At 42.8% G+C, this 23509-nt stretch overlaps 1 protein-coding gene across 2 annotated transcripts in view; it reads left to right on the top strand.

Moving 5' to 3' along the window:
- Positions 1–22749, top strand: part of NR4A3 (nuclear receptor subfamily 4 group A member 3) — a 39076-nt gene extending 16327 nt beyond the window's left edge. For both annotated transcript variants that reach the window (XM_044779145.2, XM_014842234.3), the window contains 3 exons: positions 5117–5316; positions 7758–7936; positions 19499–22749. In XM_044779145.2, coding sequence (XP_044635080.2) covers positions 5117–5316; positions 7758–7936; positions 19499–19746 — 627 coding nt within the window. In that variant the 3' untranslated portion in view covers positions 19747–22749. The remainder of the gene's footprint in view (positions 1–5116; positions 5317–7757; positions 7937–19498) is intronic.
- The last annotated feature ends 760 nt before the right edge of the window (positions 22750–23509 follow it).

Raw genomic sequence — 23509 nt, 5'->3', positions numbered from 1 at the left:
GTTCTCTGGTAATTGGTGTCACTTAGTGTAGTAACAGACTCCAAATACGAGAGATATTGCTCAGATAGAACCAGGCACCAGCAAATGGTATTTAAATATGTTAACAGGATAGGCAAGAAGCAACGTGGCTAACGCGTGTTAGACCTACCGAGCAAACGGCATAAAGACCGCAAAGAGAGTGGTTTTGTGAAGCTGCGCAGAAGACCCTCTCAAATTGCCACCGATTCACTAGATGATCTCAGGCCAGTTCCTGGCCCTCTGTGGGCCTCAGTTTCCTCATCTCAATGGGGAGGAGATTGGACTAAATGCACTCCCACGATCCCTTCCAGCCCTCTCATTCCCTGACCCTCCGGCCATTATCCGGGCTGTAATTCCACTAGGTGTGCAGGGCAGCATTCCCCAACATGTCGGGCCCAGATGCCTGTATCAGAAAGAGCCAGGGTGTTTGCCTAGAAATGCAGATTTCCGGGGCCACACCCAGACTACTGGATCAGAATTGGGGGGTCGGGGGGAGGCGGGCAGGCATCTGTATCTTAACAAGCGCCCCGGAGGATTCGTTAGCACACTAAGGTTTGAGAACCACCCATCTAGTTCAATAAGAACAATTCAATTTTACCTCGAATCTCCTATTTCCCAGCTTTTCTGGAGGTTGAGAAGGAATGAGCAATAGAGATAGATTTCCGAGAAAGTAATTAATTCATTTAGCAAATATTTAGTCAAAGGCTACTGGGAATTATATTCATTGCCAATTTTTAAAGTGTCACTTTTTACAGTGTAAGAACCTAAGAATATGTATATATAGTTTGGCTCATAGAACAATCATGTCTAAAATACAAAATATAAAGACCTTGGGAAAAGTAATATTCTAAGGGGAGATAAAAATGGTCTTAGTATATTTTACATATTGATCCCGGAGTGACAGTGAGACAGAGCAAATGTAAGATTCCGCTCTGCTATGAAAGCATCACATTGCTAATATTTTTAGGGCTGGTGTTCACCAAGGCTCTCACTTAATTCCCATTCAAATAACTTATTTCAGGCCTGGGCTGTTGCTGAAGTCTGACTTGTACAGCTGTGTTATCACCATATAAAATGTATAGGCTCATCTTAACTTAAATAATATCCATTGTTTGCAGCTCTAGATTCTCATTCTAGGTGCTTCGGAGAACTCTCTACTAGGCATTAACTGTCGGTAGATGTCATACTATGTCTTTGACTAGTGGTAAAGCCAGATTTTTGAGGGATCAATGATCCATATAGGCTGGAATAAAAAATTAGCATAAACAGGAAAAAAGATTCATTTGTAGAGTCTTTCTCTGTTTGGCCTATGTTTGATTGGAATGATCAGTAAACAAGTATTGCTAGCTTTTCATTGATAAACCCCAAACTCGCCTAACCCAGAGGCAGAGTGAGGTAGGGGAGCACAGAAGCAGAGATAGGGGTCTGGGTCTTCCAACTCCAGGGGCAGTACTCCTTGGTGAGGTTTTTACAAACTGCTAGGCCAGGCAGAGAAAGAACCGAAAATGTTTTTTTTCTGTCTCTTTAAATCCTATGCTCAGTAGAGGGGACACTCAGTCCGTCTTTTCCCCCAGCATTGGATGCTGACCCTCCAGTCACCCTCTAGTTATTGGTGGCTCAGGCTGAATCCGGTTTGGCTCCCGAATTCTGGAACGTGGACCAGAATCACTGCAGGTGGAGCCCAGAGGGGCTGGCTGGAGTCTGGCACACCGGGCCTGCTGGCTTCCTCCTTGCTGGACTCCATCAGAGAAAACTGCACACGCGGGGGAGGCGGGGGCTGCATTTCCCCATGAGCAGGATACATGAAATGTGAGCCCCGCAGGCGCGGAGGCCTGCCGAGGACCCTGGGTGAAAGCTAAGCGCTCTGGAGGATTCTGAGCAAATATTGGAAGAGGGGAGATTATTGAGTTATGAGCCCTGGCTTCAGGGGGAGCTGCTAGGTCCTGCTCCCAGGGAAAAGTTTGTATCCTTTAGTCTTTTTCTCCCCATTTAACAAACTATTTTAAAACAAGATAATACTGAATTAGTGTGAAATTCTAGGCAAAAACAGCATACCTGGTATGATTAGCAATGTTTAGAATCATCCAATGCAAGAGCCATTCCATGGAAGATTCACCTGGACAGACGATAATCTAGGCCATACAACACACCCTAACAAACTTAAAAAAATAGTGGGCTGGCCCTGTGGCTGCTTCAGCGGCCCCAGTTGGCTGGTTCAGATCCTGGGCGTGGACCTCCTCCACTCAACAGCCACACTGTGGCAGCATTCCACATGCAAAATAGAGGAAGACTGGCACAGGTGTTAGTTCAGGGTGGATCTTCCTCACCCCCAAAAAAAAAACGAAGGAAAGAATAGAAACCATGCAATGTGTGCTGTCAAACCACAGTGGAATTAAACCAGAAATCAATAACAGAAAGATAGCTGAATGCAAGAGCCGGAAGGAATCTTGGGGAATCGGCTAGTCTAGTCACTTCCTACTTCAGAGGCAGAAACAGACCCAAAGAAGTTAAGTGACTTGTCTAGGGTTGCACAGCAAGTCAGTGCCAGAGCCCAGAGAAGGACCCCATGACCTGCTGCCCGAGCCAACTTTCTTTCCTCTACTCCATATTCTTGCTCACTTGGGAGTCTCACATGTAATGCTGGCAGCTTTCTAGAAGTGGTTCTGCTCTTACTTTCATCCTGCCCTTGGAGAACATATGGAATTAGATTCATAGAAGGATAGAAAGTAAAAAATTAAAATAAAATCTCTTGTTCTACACTCTCCTCCAGTTACTACTGTGTGTGCTGAAAGGAGGTGGTGGCAAGTGTCTGTGACACCCTGATCCTGCTGCCGTCCTTGAATATCCGTGGGGAGGACAACTGTTTCCTTCCCCCAGTACTTTGCTCCCGTGGTCCATGACGCCACAGAACATCCATGGCTTCGCAGAATCTGGGCCCTGGGTGGGGTTATTGGGAACAGGGGAGCCAGGGCTCTGACCTGGACCTGATGTTACAGGCTCCTAGAAAGTCAGGGCTGAAAATTAGTGAACTTCCAGCTCAACTCCTTCCCCCATTTTATAAATGTGGAAGCCAAGGGACAGTGATGGCTCCAAGTCTCATAACCGTTATCAGTATCAGCACTGTCATCGTTTGTTAATGATGTTAATAATAACACATGTTCTATGTCAGGCCCTTCACATATATTATCACATTTACTCATTGCAACAAAATGTCAAGGAAGGTATTGTCCTCATTATACAGAGGAGAAAACTGAGGCTCAAAACAGCGAAGTCGTTTACTCCAGATAACTAGTAAGCGTTAGAGCTACGTTATTTCACAAATTAGGGCCCTGGGCAAATCTAGGATTAAAGTAGCTGGCCTCTTGTCTCATGTTTCTTTTGTTGTTTCATGATGCCTCTTGGGAAAGCGCAAAGGAAAAAAAGACACAGTAAAGACAAGTGGCTCATGTCCTCACACCTGAGTAGTGCTACGATAAGCACCTGGCTGCTCACTTGCTGTTCCTCTCCAGCCAGGTTAGGGCATTGAGGCAAGCCTAGGCAGGCCTTCGACTATTTCATTGAACAATATTTAACGACTATTTATTGAAGGTCAATTATGTGCCGGTCACCTTGCTGCTGACGAAAAATGGGACCAAATGAACACACCCCTGGAGACCTCCAATTAGAGCAAAGCGAAATGCTTTTTAAAACTATCCCACAGGCTGCCAGCTGGTAACGTCAGACATGCTAGCAGCCAGGAGGTGTAGGACCGGAAATCACAGGGCCGTGTTTAAGTCTTGGCCATACCGCTGTTGATTATGTCATTTGGGAGAGGCTTTTAGCCTCTCTGAGCCTCAGTTTCCTCACCTGTAAAATCAGGATTAAAATCTGTTTCCCCAGAAGATCAGTGGAGAGCAGGGATGCAACCCTTGGCTGTGTTGGTGTGAAGGGAATGATGTGCGTGTTTACGTGACTGTCTCTGCGGATCTCTTAAGTCTGTGTTGCTGGTTGTCCTTGACTGTTATCTTGCTGTATCAGTCTTCCTGCCTGAAGCAGGAAAGATTTTCCTCTGGTGATTTAAGCAAAACCCTGACTCTACCAGAGTATCCAAAAGCTGGGCAGAGACTTTGTTCCCACTGTACATTTCTTCTCTGGGGACCCTCTAGATCAGTGCTGTCCAATAGAATATTCTGCAGTGATGGAAACGTTTTACACCGCATGTGGCTATTGAGCACTTGAAATATGGCTAGTGTGACCAAGGAACTGATTTCTAATTGTATTTAATTTTCACTAAACTAAGGAACCACAAGTCCTGAGTTTGATGGCACACAGCTGCCTGGGACCTGCCCCAGAGACATTCTCCCCACCTGGTTTGTTTTATCTCACAGGAATCCATCTACAGCAAGCAAAAATCATTGTCCTCTTCTATTTGTTAATTCTGTGACTCCAAAACTTCAGTGTGCATAAGAATCACCTGGACATCTGGATAAAACAGTTTCTTGGGCCTACCCTCAGAGTTTCCGATTCTGTAGCTCTGGGCTGGGACCTGAGATTGTCATTCCGAGCACATTCCCGGGTGTTGCTGATGCTGCTGGTCCGGGGACCACACTTTGAGACCCATGGGCTAATTAAGCATCTTGTTTGGAGATAGCTGTGCTTTGGTGGCATGAGTAGATCCTGGAGGCCCACCCAGAGACAAACCCCTGAGGTGATGGTTCTTAACACTGGCTGCCCTGTGGAATCACCTGGGGGGGCGCTTAAAATTCCTGATGACCAGTTCCCATCCCAGACCAGTGAAATTAGAATCTCTGTCGGTATGACCCAGACATGAGTGTGTTTTAAAGCTCCCCAGATGATTGCAATCGAAATTGAAAACCGCTGCACTAATGGGACTTAAGCATATTTCTTTGTCTTTTAAGTGGTAACAAAATTCACTCTATTTATATCACAGGACCATTGTGAGAATCAGGTGAGACTGTGAATGCAAAAGGGTTTTATAAACTGTGGGACCTAAGAGTAAGGACTTAGGCGTTGACAGTCTTGGAAGAGCCGATTTGCAAGAGATGCTCTTCTTGCTGATGAATTGAGATAACGCTGCTCTCCACGGTTTGCATTCTAGTACTGCCCCACTGACCAGGCCGCTGCCGGCACAGATGCTGAGCATGTGCAACAGTTCTACAACCTTCTGACAGCCTCCATTGATGTATCCAGAAGCTGGGCAGAAAAGATTCCCGGATTTACTGATCTCCCCAAAGAAGATCAGACATTACTTATAGAATCAGCCTTTTTGGAGCTGTTTGTTCTCAGACTTTCCATCAGGTAATTACTATTCTTCTATCTTGCGTCAGTCCACTCCTTCCTTTGAAGAAGTTGGTAACCTGCTGTGTTTGTTACTGAGTCATTGGTGAAAAGTTTGCTCAAGAAGGAAATGGGAAATATGACCAAGCATTAAAAAACTGAGCGGTGAGCAGAGCGCTGGACGGGTTGCCAGGAATCCTGGGCTCTAGTCTCAGATCTAATACGGACTTACTGTAAATCCCTGAGCAAGTGACTTGCTTCTTGGGAAACTCAGTGTCCTTTGTGCAATGAGGAGGTCGGACCTGGAGACCTCCGAAGCCCTTGCAGCTCCCACATTCTGTGAATCTGGAGAGATTCTCAGGGTGCATAAGGCATTCCCAAGGAGCAAGCGTTCGTCTTGAACATTGCATTTACCTCCCAGTTTCTATTTACAGGTCACTGTTCTGGTACACCAGGTGGGGCTCTAAAGAGTTCCCACAGCCTCTCAAACCCCAATGTTTACTCCGAGAGTGTAGCTTCTAGATCAAAAGATTTGGTTCAGCCTATCACGCTCGGTGACACCAAATACAAAGAGGCAATGATTTTTTAAAAAGCTAGAACCTGGGCTCTAAGCTCCTCTCATAGAGTCCACACATAGCATTTTAAATTCCGTCTTCCTTGCAGTTGTATATTTTTAGAAGATGGTACCTACATGTCACCAAATATTATAGGAAAAAGCATCACCTTTTTCCTCTTTTTCTTCCCTACCTCCCCCTCCCCAATCACACGCTGTGTTACCAGAATCTCTCAAAGTACAGATTCCCACGCCTCATTCCCAGCTGTTTTGGTTTGGAACCACCTCGGAGGAAGTCCAGAAATCTGCGTTTTTAATTCATGCTCTGGCGATTCTGATGCTCGAGGTTTGAGGTCCAGGTCTTAAACTCTGAGGCTGAACCATTGTGTCCTGTGTGCACCTCTAGGGGGGCATCTGTGAGAGAGACAGAGGTGGAGTTACAACTAGAGTGCCAGTAATTAGCACAATTACAACCAATCCGGGAGGTGTGTGCAGGAGCCAGGCCAGCAATGTGACTGTCATCCATTAGACAGGCAACAAAAGATTAAGTAAGCAATAAGCTCCATGCAGGCAGACACCATCTTTGCCTTATTCACCAAGTGTTCTCCGTGCCTGGCTCCTGGAATGGCACATAATTGGTGGTCAGGAAATACTAGAGTGAATGAATGAATATAACTATTCATCTAAGAAACATGGTTAAAGAGAGATTAATTTGTTAATGCAATTGGCTATAAGAGAGAAATATGTGGCAAGAGGTATTAAAATTACAGGAAAGCTAAAGTTAAGGTATGGACCACATAGAATTCAGAATTAGTCACGCCTGATACTCATCAAGCTCCTCTTGTGTACCAGGCACTGGGCATGGGCTTTCAAATCTTTTACTTTACAGTCATGCATCACTTAACAGCAGAGGTATGCTCTGAGAAACGCATCATTAGGTGATTTTATCATTATGCGAACATCATAGAGTGGACTAACACAAATCTGGACGGCATAGCCTACTACACACCCAGGCTCTATGGTACTAATCTTATGGGAGCACGGTCGCATATGTGGTCCGTCGTTGACTGAATGTTGTTATGCAGCACATGACTCTATTTAATTCCCACAACGATCGTAGGAGGTAGCAATTAGAAGTCCTGTTTTATACATAAGGAAAAGGAAGCCCAGAGAGATTAGAAGTGCCCAGGGCCCCTTAGCTAGGTGGTGATGTTTCACCAGAAGTTTCAGGGTGTCTTTCATGAGAGAGAGAAGAGTGGGATGATTATGGACATAATATAAACTATCACGGCAGATTTAGAAACAGCCCTCTGCAGCCCCCCTGTTAAAAGCAGAGAGGGTAATACAAAATAAGCTCTCTTTTCACTTTAAGGCGCTTGTCAGTTTCTGATTGACTTCTGGCGGTCGCAGTGACTCGGTGTTTTTAGAGTCTGCACAATGGAATTGTAGTGTCTAGCGTCAGGCCTTATCAGTTTCTGACATTCAAGGAAATGAGGGGGAAGTCCTGGTGAGGGAGCGCTAAAGAGAACAGTCTCATGTTCACGGCAGAGGCCGCGCACTGGGCTTCACTTCCACAGTCTGTGAGCGCCTGCTCCTCTGTGTCCCGTCCCAGGGGGAGCCAGTAATTGACTCTAGTAATAAGAAAGCAGGTGCCCCACCGCCAGCTTCCCCGGGGGCTGATGCTCAGCAAGAAAGTTAGCACAGACGCCTGGTGGTGACGGTGCATCCCTGGAGTGCCGGTCTTCTTCCTCGAGGGCGCCCGGGCAGGTTTCACAACACCACACTGCTTCTGAACGCTGCCCCATGGCTGTGCGGGTATCTCTGTGGTGTGATGGTGTCCTGTCCGACAGACCGAACAGACCTGTCTAACGTGTCTCCATCCTCCGCCCCCCACGACTTTGTCTTGTAGGTCGAACACTGCTGAAGATAAGTTTGTGTTCTGCAATGGACTTGTCCTGCATCGACTTCAGTGCCTTCGTGGATTTGGGGAGTGGCTCGACTCCATTAAAGACTTTTCCTTAAGTTTGCAGAGCCTGAACCTGGATATCCAAGCCTTAGCATGCCTGTCAGCACTGAGCATGATCACAGGTGAGCACCCCCTGCTGTCGCCCCAAGCGACCGTGTCCCCCTTGCTCTCCTCTCCTGGGTTAAGGTAGATTCTGACTTTGGCTGTCACACACACCAGAAAATTAGGAAAGTGACTGTCACTTTTCTGAAATTTGCTGAGTTTAACCTCATTTAACCAAAGAGACATACATCTGCAACTTACTGCCGTGAACTTCCAGGAAAGAGGATTCCTAGTCTGTTGAATTATCATTGTCAACAAACCAATGTATGAAAATCTAAATTTCCACAGGAGCTCTGTGGACAGTTGGACTGCGTCAGGATTATTTTTACAGGGGGTTTCGAAGGAAATTGACCTCAACCTCCCGTTCCTGTGGGGCAGAGGGGCAAGACTTCCCCTCTCCCCAGTCCTTGGCTAGTGAGCCAAAGTAAGACCACAGAACTGCGCTCATAGAAAACATGTCGTTGTTTATTTAAATACAGCTTCATTTAACAACTTTGATTGGCAGAGAACTGAGAAAAATGGATGTTTGTAAAAAGCAAAAATGGCTCAACTCAACAACTTCTAAAAGTTAAGAACCAGAAGCCTAAAACATATTCAACTTCTATATCATGCCTTTCTCCCCCTAGATGTCTCTCCCTTTCTATCTTTTGGGAGATAAAGGATCCCAAGGCAGAATGAAAGAGAAAGAGAAAGAGAAAGGCATGTTGGGTAAGAGAGGGCATGCCATCTCCGGTAGCTGCACTAACTCCCTTTGCCCCTCCCCAGATTCAGAGTTTCCTGTTCCGTCTCATCCTTCTCGGTCAGAATGAGGCCTGGTGAGTCTGTGACAGCAGGGGGAGGCCCCAGAAGAGGCAAACCAGACCTGGGGCTCACCTCCCATCCTTTTCATCAGACCCAAGCACAGGCTAGGCTGTTGGACTGAGAATTAAGTTTCAGCTTTGATATGCTCTAGGCTGTAGAAAACATGTTTTTCAGGCAGGTAATGAGTTTTGCAGGGGACCAAATGCCTCCTTTTGTGCAGCCAGACCCTTCTTTCTGACGCATCAGAAATGTGGATTGTTTACATGCACCTTCTTGGGACATCTTCTGTTAGCTAAAAGGAGATGTGTCTGAGTGCTTCAGAGGTCAGGCTGGTTCATTGTTTAATGGTTTACATCGCAAAGAAAAGTAAATGGCGTGTGCTACGGTAGGAATCAGACACCAGCATGTTCCCTCCGTATTCCTAGGGGAACCTCACTCCTCCTGATCTTTGGTCCAGGAGGAGAAACTCCCGTTTTTTGATGGGGCTGCCAGAGACTTCCAGGAGCCATTAACAAAACAAAAACAAAGGCAGTGTCCACGAGTAGGATTCAATTTAGAGGGCTTTCAAATGGCTTATGGGAGCACCTGAAGAAAATAAGCACATTTAAGGCAGAGGCATGTTACTCCAGCAGGACTACAGTGAAATTGGTACAAAGGCTACCTTTCAACTACAGCTCTTCAGCTTAATTTCAAAACCACTCCGCTCTTTCTAGGCCAGTTACACATTCAAAACTAGAAAGTAATGAGGTTGGTTAATTTAAAAAAACAGAAACAAAAACTAGAGCCAGCTTCAGCTTTCGGTAAATAAAACCAGTACATTGCTGCATTTCCACGGAAATGGGTGTTGAGGCTAGTTAATCAGCAAGGGCTCACTGATCTAGGCACTCTGCTGCATGTCAGTGGGTTTTCAGAGATGATACACGCATCCCCGGAGGAGATAGAAAATGCAAACTAAAGCATGTGGGGCCAGGTGTGGAGTGCCGTGGTGGGGATCTGGGAGTGGGTACGGAGTGCCGAGAGACTGAAGGTGGGGTGGTCTTCTCAAAACAGGCAACATGAGTTGGTCCTTGATAAAAGCATAGGATGTCTCCAGGCTAAAATGGAAGGAGTGAGAATTCTAGGCAAAAATAAAAATTTGCTAAGGCCATTGAACATATGGTGGTTGTAAGTTTCAGGAAGTAAATGGCTAAAAAAATGGCCGGATGAGAAATGAGACTGATGTGATAGGTAAGGGTGGGGCAGGGCTTGAGAACCCGTCCCACCTAGGTGAGGAGCTGGGAGCTTATCTTGAGAGCAGTGGGATGCAGAGACAGTTTTGACCAGGGGAGCATCCTGGCCAGGCTGGCATTTTAGTAAGATCTACCCTGACAGATGGTTTCGAGTGCAGATTTTAGCAGGAAAGAGACTAAGAGGAAAAAGTCCAGTCTGGGTGTGAGAGCTGTGGTTTAGGAGGAGGGGGGCTCTGAGGCTGATATCTTTTTTCGTTTTTAAGTAAAAGTTAATAGACAACTCTGGCACGACGACATGTGGGTGCCAGCAGTCCCAGCCTGGAGAGATTGGCAGTTCAGTGCCGAGAATATGTAGTAGGAATTAGGAGAAGGTGGTGCCAGTCTGGTCTCTGCCTTCAACTTGCTGTGTGTCCTGCAGTTATTGCTCCTCAGCCCGCTGCCAATTACGTGGAGACTGGCTCAGGGAGCAGGCAGTTTGGCATGGCAGAAAAGGCATGGACTTTGGAATCCAGCACCCCCAGGCTTTAATCTGGGGTCCCATATTTGATAAGTATATTCTCTTGAGTAATGCATTTCATTTCTTTGAACTTCAGTTTCCTCATCTGTAAAATGGGCATAATAACATCTATTCTGGAGGCGGCAGTGAGGATTACAGAAAATTAAGTTTGTCATGTAGCCAAACTGGATTCAGATTTGGCACTGAATCCACCTACATCCCATCCTGAAGGGATGGTGACAGGGACACCCTCAAATTAGGCACATGCCTGCCCCTTCCCCTTGGTAACCCTAGGTAGTCCAAAATCAAACTCAGCGGCATGAGGAAACAGGTGGTGGCTTTAGAAGGCAGTATGTTTGGTGAATATCTCCTTGGATGCTTGAGAGAGAGGCTCAAAGAAGGACAATGAGATTAAGGAATTAACCTGCCCTTAGGAACACTTGTAATGGGCCAGCTCCTTTATGGGGTTATTTCAGTTCCTGCCCCCAGTCCTGCCAGCCTGTGCAGAGCAGGTTGTTATAGGCGTTGTGGTTCTAACCCATAAGCCCCTCATCTCTCATTTCTGGACCCCACAGTACTCTCTTTGTGATTTGCTTTTGGGAGGGGATTTGAAATGTGCGAAAGCATCAGGAAACGGCAGAAAAGGCGATGCCTGGGAAACAGCAGCATCCATTGCTGTGGATATTACCTCTCATTTGAATATGCTCTCATGAAATCTTGACTTCTGAGTAAGCTCCATTGATCACACAAAGTGATTGTGGAATATCAGTTGGGCCATTGGCAGCAGAAAATTCATCCCCAAGTTGTCTGCTCCTAAACCTCATGCAAAGGAAATGAGGTCTTAGAAGTTTAGCCAGTCTTGCTTCCAGGAAAATTAGTAAGAATCTGGACAGTATTGGTGGTTTGCACAAACATGCCTTGTTCTCTAATTCTTTTTTTTCTTCTTCCTCTAGCTCTCTCTATGTGCCCTCATGAAAAACTAGGTAGAGAGGTGGGGCAGGAAATGGTTTCTTTCAGATCTCTCTCCTTTCCTACAGTCAAAGGGACTTCCCCACAGTTGTGGTTGTCGAATGTTGAGTCCCCAGTTCATCTGCCCTAACTATTCCCTTTTGTCAGTGCCACATCCTTGACTCAGGAGTAATGGAAATGCTTTGCTTCTGATGGATTACCCATGATATCTAGCAGCAGTTAATTATGTTTAATAAATAAGAAACCCCCAAATAGAAAGTTAGTGTGGAATTACCATTTTGTAAGTATCCGTTCATTCAGTAAATATTGAGGGCCTACTCTATGTCACGCACAGTGGCAGTCCCTAATGCAAAGATGAGCATGTGTGAATTCTGCTGTCAGAAAGTATATAATCTCTGAGGAGGTCATATATGATAATGATGTAATGAACTCGATGTGTGGTGGTTAGCACTCAGGTGCTTAAAAGGGATAGATTCAGTGCAGGGGAAGTCCAGATTACTGCTAGCATTTTTGGGGTAAAGAAAAATGGAGGTGCTGGTCATGAATGGCTTCCCAAGGAGGTGGCATCTAGACATGAGAAGATACAAAGGAAGGACATTCCAGATCAAGGAAACAGCATAGCAAGGGCATGGCAGTGGAACACGTCAGTGCTTTCTAGGGAAAAGCAGGTCCCGTGGAGTTGCACTATACATGTGTTAAATCACACATATAATCTCAAGAAAAAGAAGAGAAAAATTAAAAGAGTGTGCAGGCTGTTACACTCAATGACTGTTCTGGAGTGAGCATGAGAGAGAAGACAGGAATCCACTGTGGGTCATGGCCTCTCTGCTTCTGGTGGTGGATCCTTAGATCATGTCCTGGACTTTGGGGAAATTCGAAGGACTTTCAGGGAAAAAACTTATTCTATGTGATATTTGTCTTATGGCCTGGTGTTATGACCTAATCTCAGAGTAAAATACATTTCCCACATGGTAAAAAGGTAAATAAGATTGGAAAGGTTTTGGATCAGATGGTGGAGGGACTCTCGAGTGCCCAAATGACATTTTGCGGATCACTCACTACCTTAAAAGAATGTTTCGCGTGGCTTTCTTTTCCCTACTCAGGTTTTCTGTAATGTGAGAAGGTGACTCCTTTCTCTTCCACCTGTGGTCCTTTTCCTGATCTTATGGGAGCATGAATTCTAAGACTGAGGAGGAGGAAGGAAGGAAGGCAGACCCAGGGCAGAAAGCAATGAAACAGTGATGTAGCAGGACCAGGCAGGTGGCTGATCCTGCCACACCATCCACCACCTGTCTTCCTAGAGCTCCCTTCGTCTCTCTAAATGGTTACCTGGTTACCCTGTTTTGTATCATATATAGCGATAAGCTACATTGCAAGGAAATATAAGTATAAAACCTGGCAGGGCAATATACTTCTTTAAAAAGGCATGGGGGTTGGGGGGCGGCGGTTGTTATAAGATTTGGAAGTTGGAGATCTGAGTTCAGGTCTTCACTCTGACTTTTCCTAGCTATGCAATCTTCAGCAAGTTCCTTATGCTCTCTGAATCTCAGTTTTCTCATTTTTCACAGGGATGATGATGTCTACTTGCAGGTTTCTTGTAAAGAGTGAATGAGCTAATGTGTACTTTGCAGAGAAAAAAATATTAGATGAACCTTCATTATTATTATCCCAAATATTATATGTCTTACTTCCTGGAAGAGCTAGCTGTTCTCCTCTCTAAAAACTCATAAAAATGTTCATGCATTCATACAATTGCATATACTCATCATATTAAGTGATTTCTTTGTGTCTTTGTTTCCAACTAGACTGGGTTTCTTAAGCACAGGGAGAGTCTTATTCATCTTTATAATTACTTTAGCATTTAAAAGTGTCTGGCACATGGCAATTATTGGTTGAATGAATGGGTTAATTGTAAATATCAGAAAGTCTCCCAAATTAGGAAAATCTGAATTAACTATTTTTAGCCCACCACTTTGTTATTAGAAAATCGTCCGAATTCCTGTGAACTACCTTATTTCAATTCAGATTCATTCAGTAAAATTTATTGAGCATCTGCTATATGCCAGGCATACAATCCCTGACCATCAAAGAGTTTGTGGTCTTGCTAGGGAGACAGACACCTACTGTAATAAATCAAAGACAGACAGACTGAAAAGCACTATGACAGCCTCCGCACAGGCTGCTGACCAACTTGTAGCTCCTGATGGGCGTGGGCTCAGTGTCTCTGGCACTGCCCATCAGTAAAGAATGTCTTATATGACATGAGAAGTAGCAGCGAGATGACATCTCAGAGAAAGAAGTGGAGCTGATGGCAGGCAGTCCTGTTTGTTGGTGTTTGAGTTACACACACGTCTCCCCCGAGGAGCCCTCTTCTTCCCCTTTGGCTGGACCTGCATTATTTTTGTCACTGGGTTGGCCTATGCTCTAAGACCTGCTCAAAAGGAAAAGGAATTGCTTTTCCTCATTGGGTCTCCTGTTGGCTACCATCACCCCCTTTCCTCATCCCCTGCTCTTTGCCGTGAGGAAGAGAATTTCGGGTTTCTTGTATGGGCCTAAGAGGGAGAACTGGGAAATGTAGGAAGGCAAAATTTAGCTCAATATGAAAAAAACTTTCTAATAGAAGTATTTGAAATCGTAATAATCAGTGTGGGAAGGGAGTTCCTGCCTTGGAGAGTGAGTTTTAGAAGCAGAGACTCGATGAACAGTAGGTGTAGACTGGCTCAAGCGTCTTCTAGGGACCAGGATTGACTAGAGCAGAGCTTCTCCAGCTTTCATGAGTATGCAGATCATCGGGCATCTTGTTCAATTTCACATTCTAATGAGGTAGGTCTCAGGCAGGACCTGAGATTCTGCGTTTCTAACAAACTACTAGGTGATGTTGATGCTGTTGGTCCAGGGACCACATTTGAGTATCAAGGGACAAGGGAATCCATTGGTAATTAGGACACCATGAAATTAATAACAGCTACCATTTTTAAATACTTAGTACCAGGCACTGTGCCAAGGGCTCTACTTGTGTTATTTTGTTTAATCTTGTTTAGTAAATAGATTTGGAAGTACTTGGGATGGATTGCAGCAGAGATGGGAAGCAGAGAGACCAGTCAAAAGCTATTAAAACAGTCTAGGTAACAGATATTGAAGACGTGGTCCAGAGGCAGTGAGATTGAGAGGAGATAGAGGCAAGGAGCATCACAGAGATGATAACCAAAGTTCTTGAAATGGATTAAATATGGTGGGCTGGGGGAAGGACTTGTTAGAGATGGTTATGAGAGTGATGGTGAGGATTGTGGAATCATTAACAGACCAACTCAAAGAAGTGGCTGGTTTGAAGGGAAAGTTAATGAGTTGAGTTTGGGACATAGAGGATACTTGCTAATATTTATTAAGTACCTTCTATATTCTAGGCATTGTTCCAAATACTTCACATGTATTAATTCATTTAATTCTCACAACAACCCATGAGGCAGATACCATTATTAGCCCTATTTTACAAATGTGGAAAGAGGCCCAAAGTCACCCAGCTAATAAGCAGTAGAGTGAGACTTTACATCCAGGAAATCTGGCTCCAAAGCTTCTGATGTGATGGGTTTTAGAGTTTGTAAAATTCTTTCTGTTGTTAGCTTCTTAATAACTCCCAACTTGTATATCTGTTCTGAGCAACCTACACAGTTAGTATTCATTTAATCATATTTTAGAGGTCCTCAATCCTCCATTTACATATTCATTTAACAGATATTTATTGTGTGTCTCCTATGTAATAGGCTTGGTGCCAGAGATACAATGGTGAGCAACTACAGTCCATGCCCCCAGGGACATGCACTGTGTCTATGGCATGGGTAGCTAAAGTGCGCAAGAATCTGACAGTATCTTTAGATACTCACACCACACAGGTTAGGAGTGTGACTGTTGTCTGTTTTGTTCACTGCTCCAACTCCAGTGGCTATAACGTTGCTTGGCAGGGGAACAGGTACTCAATAAATATTTGCTGAAAGAAGTAATTAACCAATTAGCAGATTAGGTACACAGAAAGTAGGAGGGAGTTACAGAAAGGCTGAGTTCCTCTCAGGATGAGGAGGAACATTCTAACATAATGTTCAGGGCAGCCTGGTATCATAGAAATATCTTTGGACTGGGAGTGAAGGAAATTCACCACTTGTTAATTTTGACCGTGGGCAAGTCACTTAGCTCTCTGAGCCTTAACCTTCTTATCTATTAAATAAAGTCTTTATCCTGCCTAATTCACAGGGTTATTGTAAGGGTGTGATAAAATAATCTAAGTAAAAGAGTATAACATAAAGTGCTATTAAATATATTTTTATTATCAGAGTGAAATAGTGAACCCCAGTCCAGCTGGTGCCGGGCACTCTCTCTGTAGTATCTTGTAGTAGAGATTCTTGTCTTAGGTGAGAGTTTGAACTAAATGACTCAGGTTCTTTCTAATTCATATATATTATGGTTATGACACATAAATTCATTACTTAACCATTTCTATAAGTTGTATTTTAAAGTTTTGAATACGTCAAGCCGAGTTAAAATACTGAAGTATTGTATAAAAATGATGGAGATCAAAATGCAAGAAATACTGAGAAGTTTGTTTTGTTTCATGGTGGACAAAGATCTTAAACTAAAATCTGTGTATAATTCTCTAGGAAGGAGGAAAATCCACATGTCTGATTTCCCCCAGAATTTATGAACTCTCTGTATATCGGCTCTGCAGCCATGTTGACCAACCTACAAGAAGAAAGGGGCTCCCTTAAACTAAAATGTCAGTGATTAGGGTTTTAAGGAATTTCAAATTGCTAGGAAGGCCCCAGACACTTAGTGACTCCCTAGTGATTTGAAAATCTAGCTGGCTGCTGGCAGTAGTTTGCATGGAGACTGAATTTTATCTCAGCCCTTTTGAAAAAGTAAAGAAGCCACAAATCCAGCAGCTGTTGAAAACAACAAAGAAGGTGCCTTTGGCTTCTAACAGGAGTGTCTCTGAATTCCTCAAGGAATTCCAGGCCTAGGGTTGATCCAGCTGGCAGGAGGTATCGATCTCCACTTGAATTCACTGAATAAATAATGGTTGCCATAGTTATTGAGCAGTCACAACTGGTTGGGGAGCAGGGAGAACTCGGAGGCACCTTCTGTGAGTTTGGCCATGAGAAAGTCTGGTTACAAGATTCCGTTATCAACCCCCTCCCGAAATCCAGCCAGCACGTTGCTCAGTTTCTTTATCCTGACAATGAATATGGGATCTTGAATATAATACAAGACATGGAGCACTGAAAGGAAGGGAATGCTTAAATCAGTGGATTGGTATTTTATTCTGAGAAAAGCATCTCTCCCTGGGTTATGAACCTAGTTTGATATGTCTCAGTATTAATAGAATTTACTAGAATTTACAATCCACAAGATGACTGCTGGATCATGTTACAGCCACTGGGCGTCTTCACAAAGGACCAAATCCCAGTTTTTTCTATGTTAACATTGTTTGTTTATTATACAAATAGCATTAACCTGGAAATTGTAAAAGATAGGAAGAGAGTTATCTGACAATCTCATAAATATTTTCACTTTTCCGTTTCCTTTCATCCTTCTCTATGTGCAGAAATAATTTTTGCATAGATGTAATCACAGCTTAGATACTATTTTACATTCTATTCTTTATTTAATGTGATATTATGTATTTTTCCATGTTGCTTCATAGCTTTCGCATTTATCCTCTTTAATGTCGACAGAATCTTCTATTGTATGCATGTACCAGTTTTTACTTAACAGCTCTCCTGTTCTTCCCTCCTTTATCCTTTTTGTAGTAGATAATGCTACCCTACATGTCTTCATGCATACAGTTCATTCTTCTCTTGAATTTTTTCTTCAGATAAATTCCTAAGAGTGGGATTACTTGGTCAGGGGCTATGAACATTTTATATCTCTTGCAATTTACTGCCAAATTTGCAGTCTGCTTTTCTGCTTTTGGGGGGAAAATAAAACTTTAGGCAGCACACCATTGCAGGCAGGATTTCTCTTAAAGTTCACTCTTCGGTTCTTCTTCGGAGACTGAAACAAGCAACTATCCAGACATTTTAGTAAAGATAAACCCTAGAGGACAGGTTTGCACATGGGCTGATTAGCTGATAGTTTCCTGGAGAAAGCAAAATCGTGTGCTGCAAAGCTTGGGAGTTAGGGGGCTTTTCCCTTTTGTTGGAGCTTTCCAGTTGCCATTCATTTGCCGTGTGTCGGGCGCTGTCTTAGGTGCTGACTGTACCATGCGTGTAGCGCTCTTCGGTTGGCAGAATGCTTCCATGTAGCATCATCTTAACTGAGCCTCACCATAACCCACGGAGGTGGGTTTTATTATAATCGCACTTTTTCTTTTCATTTATTGTGTAATATTTAAGATGCACAGAAAGGAGTGAAGAAGAATGCAATGAAGACTTGTGTTTCTACCACCCCGTAGTCCCCATTTTCCTCGGAGGACATTGAGCCTTAGAGAGATTAGGTTACATGGCTAGTAAGTGACAGAACCACAACTGGAAGCTGGGTCTGTGTGACTGAAAGTCCAGTGCCCTCTTCTTTACAAGATGCTGCGTTGAGATGGGATGCCTGCAAGTTACAATCCACTGAGATGCTGCGGACGGTTTTCGTGGTTGGGACTTTAATATAATTATAACACATCAAAGCTAGAAAGGCCCTTAGAGGTTATTAAATCCAACCTCCTCCTTTTAAGATGGGCCCTAGAAAGGGAGCGACTCCTCCAAGTCATATACAACTAGCCAAGGAAGAATGTAGATCTCCTGTTCCCTGGGCCTCCTTTTATTTAGGGAAAGAGAAGAAAGAAAATGTCTGGATAGTTGCTTTGTTTTTCTGATGACTTTTGCTTTAAGGAAATAACTTTTCCAGCAAAAATATTCCCAACTAAAAAAATTAATGTGGGAAAAATTAGAAACTAATATTGGATTTCCCATTGGATGGATGTCTTCCATCTGTCAAGAATTGCTATTTTACATGTAAATATGCTGAGAGATGAAAACTTTGAGATAACTGGGGCCAAGCTCTTCCCTCAGGAAAGAAACTCTGATATCTCCATGCTAAGAGAGAGCAAAGTGATTTATACTAGATGTCAGGCTCCTTTCTCATTACAGGAAGATGCCACATCACTCTGAAGCAAGAGGACAGAATCAGCCTCAGAAGCCTGGGTTCAAATCCCAGCTTTTAACAGCTGTGTGACTTTGGGAAAATCACTTAACCTTATACATAAAATAAGAAATCATAGTATTTAACCAGGGGATCATTTTATGTGTTGTTTTATAAAATATAAGATACTGGTGTTGATGTCTCGGTACATCATAATGTCCCTGCACCGCCTCCTTCTTGGCTTCCTCCCTTCTCTGTGACTGTTCCATCTCCACAGCAGAAGGACATGTGAATTTTGTACAGGGTGCCTGGTGTAGGTCAATAGGTGTTTCAAGGGGGTAAAAAAACAAGGAAAAGAAAAGCTGGATTCTTCACAATGCTGGTTAGCATGAAAACACAGGAGTGCGCTTTGTATTGGGTCTTGCAGGGCAGCCCTTGCATTAGCAAATGGAACTTACAGCCTCTCCCAAGAAGTGAGTCTGTCAAGATGGAAACATTAATTCATTTGCCCGGTTGTGTTTTTGTGTCATTCTGAAAAGGAGTTGCTTCCTGACAGGGCTTTTGTAAGACCTCCGTAGGGTGACATGGGCCAAATAATAACCATCCTGTCGTCATCCATTCAGAGTGGCTATGGGCCAGGAGCTGTGTGCTTATCTGCCTTACTCACCAAAGTTGGTCCTCCCAGAAACCTTGAATTGGGTACAATAATTATTTTCATTTTATAAGGAAATTGGGGCTCAGAAGTGAAGAGACTTACTCAGGGGCACACGGTGAGTAAGTGACAGACTAGGATTCAAACCCTGGTGCTATTTAATACCAAAGGCCATCAACTACTACTAAGAGGGAGGACACTTTGATTGTAAAACGTCATCTCAACCGACAGAACAGGACACAGGCCTCCATTAGGGATTCGAAATTTCTTAAGATGTAACTGCCTCCTAAACTTGCCCTTTTCTATCCCTCCACAGAACGACATGGGTTAAAAGAACCAAAGAGAGTGGAGGAGCTATGCAACAAGATCACAAGCAGCTTAAAAGACCACCAGAGCAAGGGGCAGGCTTTGGAGCCCACGGAGCCCAAGGTCCTGCGCGCCCTGGTAGAACTGCGGAAGATCTGCACCCTGGGCCTCCAGCGCATCTTCTACCTGAAGCTGGAAGACTTGGTGTCTCCACCTTCCATCATCGACAAGCTCTTCCTGGACACCCTGCCTTTCTGAGCAGGAGCAGCCTCATCTGCTAGCACCTGCTTGCTAAGCAACAGAGGGATGGGTCTGGACACCTACCATTTTCTGTCCTTCCTTAAGAGAAAAAGCAGCTCCTGTAGAAAAGAAAGACTTTTTTTTTTTTTCTGGCACTTTTCCTTACAAGCTAAAGCCAGAAAACTTGCAGAGTATTGTGTTGGGGTTGTGTTTTATATTTAGGCTTTGGGGTTGGGGTGGGAGGTGGGTATAGTTCATGAGGGTTTTCTAAGAAATTGCTAACAGAGCACTTTTGGACGATGCTATCCCAGCAGGAAAAAAAAATGGATAATATAACTGTTTGAAAATTCTTTCTGGGGGATACAATTATAGTTGCTTTGTATTTAAAAACAAGAACAGCCAAGGGTTGTTCGCCAGGGTGGGATGGTCTTGAGATGGATCCCTTTAGCATACACTTCCTGTATCAAGGGTACGTATGTGGTGCAAACAAGGCAGAAATTCCCTCTTCTTAATTTCTTTATTCCTTTTTTATTTTAACAAATAGTAAAAGATGGAGGATTACCTATAAATCAGACATAGCAAAATGATAACGGTTGCTCGCGTCCATATACAAGTGCAATTTTTAAAGTGCTGTCTTACTAAGTCTTGTCTATGAACTCTCCTTTATTTTATATGGAAATAAAAAGGAGGCAGTCGTGTTAGCAAATGACACATGCGAATTTTCCCAGCAGAGGCTTTGTCCACCTACCCTGTAGAGCTCTTCCGAGGTATGGTCCATCCAAGATTTTAGGCCTTTCTTGGTAGATCCGGATCCCTGCTTTGACTCCCAGCTGTCCTGAACGGGGCTCAGCTTATAAGATGGATTGCATACCGCTGTTTTAGTTGTGTTCTGTCAATCCAGTGAGAGTTCCCTAAACTTGCTTCAGTTATAGCAACTGCCTAACACATTCGTTCAGAAGCCCCACGAACGTTCAGTGAGTCTCAAGTGTTTGGCCCCCAGAGGAGAACGTGCAAATAAGTAGGAACTGGATCATACAGGGTAAGCACCAGGGATAATAAGTTTTTAAAAATATATATAATTTAATTTTTGTTATTGGTTAAAGAGACAATTTTGGAGAGCAAGCAAGTCTTATTAAAAAAAATAGTATGAATGTGAGTACTAGAAAGGATTAGTGGGCTGCGTTTCAACATTCCGTGTTCGTTCTCCTTTTGTATGTTTATACTGTTAATGCCATATTATTATGAGGTAATTTGTTGCATAGTGTCCTTATTTGTATAAACATTTGTATGCACGTTATATTGTAATAGCTTTGCCTGTATTTATTGCAAGACCACCAGCTCCTGGAAGCTGAGTTACAGAGTACTTAAATGGGCGTGTTCACAGTGACTTGGATACACCAATTAGAAATTAAATAAGCAAATATATCTATAAATATAACAGGTTACATATCTATATTTATAATGTGTCTTTTTCTTAACCATTTGTACAATAAATGTTACTTTCCATGCAGTTAGTTTATGGTTCATTTGCAGTGACTTTTAAGGCAGTACTGTTTAGCACTTTGATATTAAAATTTTGCTTATGTTTTGCTAAATTCAAATAATGTTTGAAGATTTTTAGGTCTAAAAGTCTTTATATTATATACTCTGTATCAAATCAAAATATCTTTGGCCATTTTGCTAAGAAACAAACTTTGAATGTCACACTGATGTCACAGTAGTTTTTGTTAGCTTTGAGTCATTTTTGCTTTAGTGTTTTTAAAGGAAAAATAACAAAACTATGCTGTTTATATTGTCATTAAATTATACAATCAAACAAATGCCAAATGAATTGCCTAATTGCTGCAAAGGATAACCCAGATAACAAATCATATATCTTTTTTTTTTCCAAGAGTCGTTCTGATATTCGATCATGTACTATGTTTGTATGAGCTTTTGTGAAAGATTATTATTTTTATATCAAGATAATAGGATGTGGAATGTTAGGATTTGGGAATGTTCGACCTAGAAGGGGCCTGACTGGTCAACTAGTCTATCCTTCTGAAATTCATAGAGGAGAAAACTGGGGCCCAGCAAACGGTAAAGAGTTACCCAAGATCAAACCGCTAGTAACAGGATCAAAACTAGGACCTCGTTCTCCTTTCCATAGTCTTTTATTCAACTTACTGCATCTATAGGAAAACAGGCTTTTAAAAATAACTATTCGTATTTACATTTTACCTGACAACAACCATGAGTAAAGTGGTACTTTGGCATTAATTTTTTGAGCTTATATGCAAACATAATAAACATTATTAAATATCAGAAAAGCTAACATTTCATACAACGTAGCTTCAGACCAAATTCAAATTGAATTTGAATAAATTAGAAATACTGTGCATACATAACCCTTTTGTGCACCATTAGTATTGGAAAGTTAATACTTGTTTTTTTGTCATGTCTGTAAGGAAAAACAACGAAAAGAAAAAACCAGAGCCCTAGAGAAATGCTGTTACTTGTTATTTTTACACCCATCAGATTTAAGGAAAAGACTTTTTAGCCGTGCTATCGATTGTTTGGAAGGAATGAAAGTTTTTAGTTATAGGTCTAGACGCTAGTGCTGAAAATAAAGATTATAGCCAGTGTTCTTCTGTCTTCCATAGTTACGACAACTATGAGAGCCTCCCAAGTCATCTGTCAATTCAACTCCTTTTTTGGTCTTAATGTTGACACACGAGTTTATGCAGAGTGGATGACCAGACTAGCTCAGAAGAGGACAGCAAGAATTCAAGCAGGTGATTCTTCCTTTGCGGGAGAGCTCTCTTAGTAGGAACATGCCTTCCGCGGGCGGAAATCAGGAATCCACCAGCTGTCAATGGAGAGTGCCTTGCTTTCATTTCAGACAGCAGAGTTTCCCAAAGTTTCTCTGCTCCTCTAACAGCATTGCTCTTTAGTGTGTGTTAACCTGTGGTTTGAAGGAAATGCTCTTGTACATTAACAATGTAAATTTAAATGATTAAATTAAATTACATTTTATCAATGGCTACTGGTGTGTTGAATAAGCGTGCTTCCTTGAACAGTATTCTCTGAATCATTTATATAATAGTATTTGCTGTGATCTCTTAAACACATCCCCAAATGGATTTTTTAAAAGGCTTACTAATGCTGAAAAATTAATGGGCATTCTGAATTGGAAATATATTAAACCTCACTGATTGGGAAGAAGGACATTCTGAATTCAATAACCATTTATTGACTATGTCCTGCGGGCAGAGCACTATTGGGTGCTTTGAGGAGATACAAACTCGCAGTATATGAAACTGTTTTTCTTTCAACTGTATATAACTTAAATGGAGCTAACAATTTGTTGCCTAAAAGTATTCTTTAGGGATATGAAGGATTTATTTCTATATCAAGGTGATGGGCTATCAATTGTTTGTGAACCGGAATTTACAAGAATCAAGGGTAGAATTCTCAAAGATGGATCAGTACTCTCTGCCCTTTTTCTGAACAGCCATTACTACTGCATTTCTCAGAAACCCCTCTCTGTGGGCAATGCAAATGCAGCTTTTATTCAACTCTACCCCAAATATCATATATTCTGAATTAGTGCAAATATTTAACATTAGTGCAAATGTTTTTTGTAGGCGTTGATGGCTCAAAACAAGAAACATAGAGCTCTCATGATTTACTTCATCAGTTCATGCATAAAGTATTTTCTGTGACATTTAAATGCTATGTGGTCTAGGAGCCAAACCCTTCCTCCTGCTTCTCAGCGGTACTTCATTTCCTCAACAATAAA

The sequence above is a fragment of the Equus asinus genome, chromosome 10 (genome assembly GCF_041296235.1).
Source record: "Equus asinus isolate D_3611 breed Donkey chromosome 10, EquAss-T2T_v2, whole genome shotgun sequence".
Lineage (NCBI taxonomy): Eukaryota > Metazoa > Chordata > Mammalia > Perissodactyla > Equidae > Equus > Equus asinus.
This window is presented reverse-complemented; position numbering and strand designations above follow the sequence as displayed.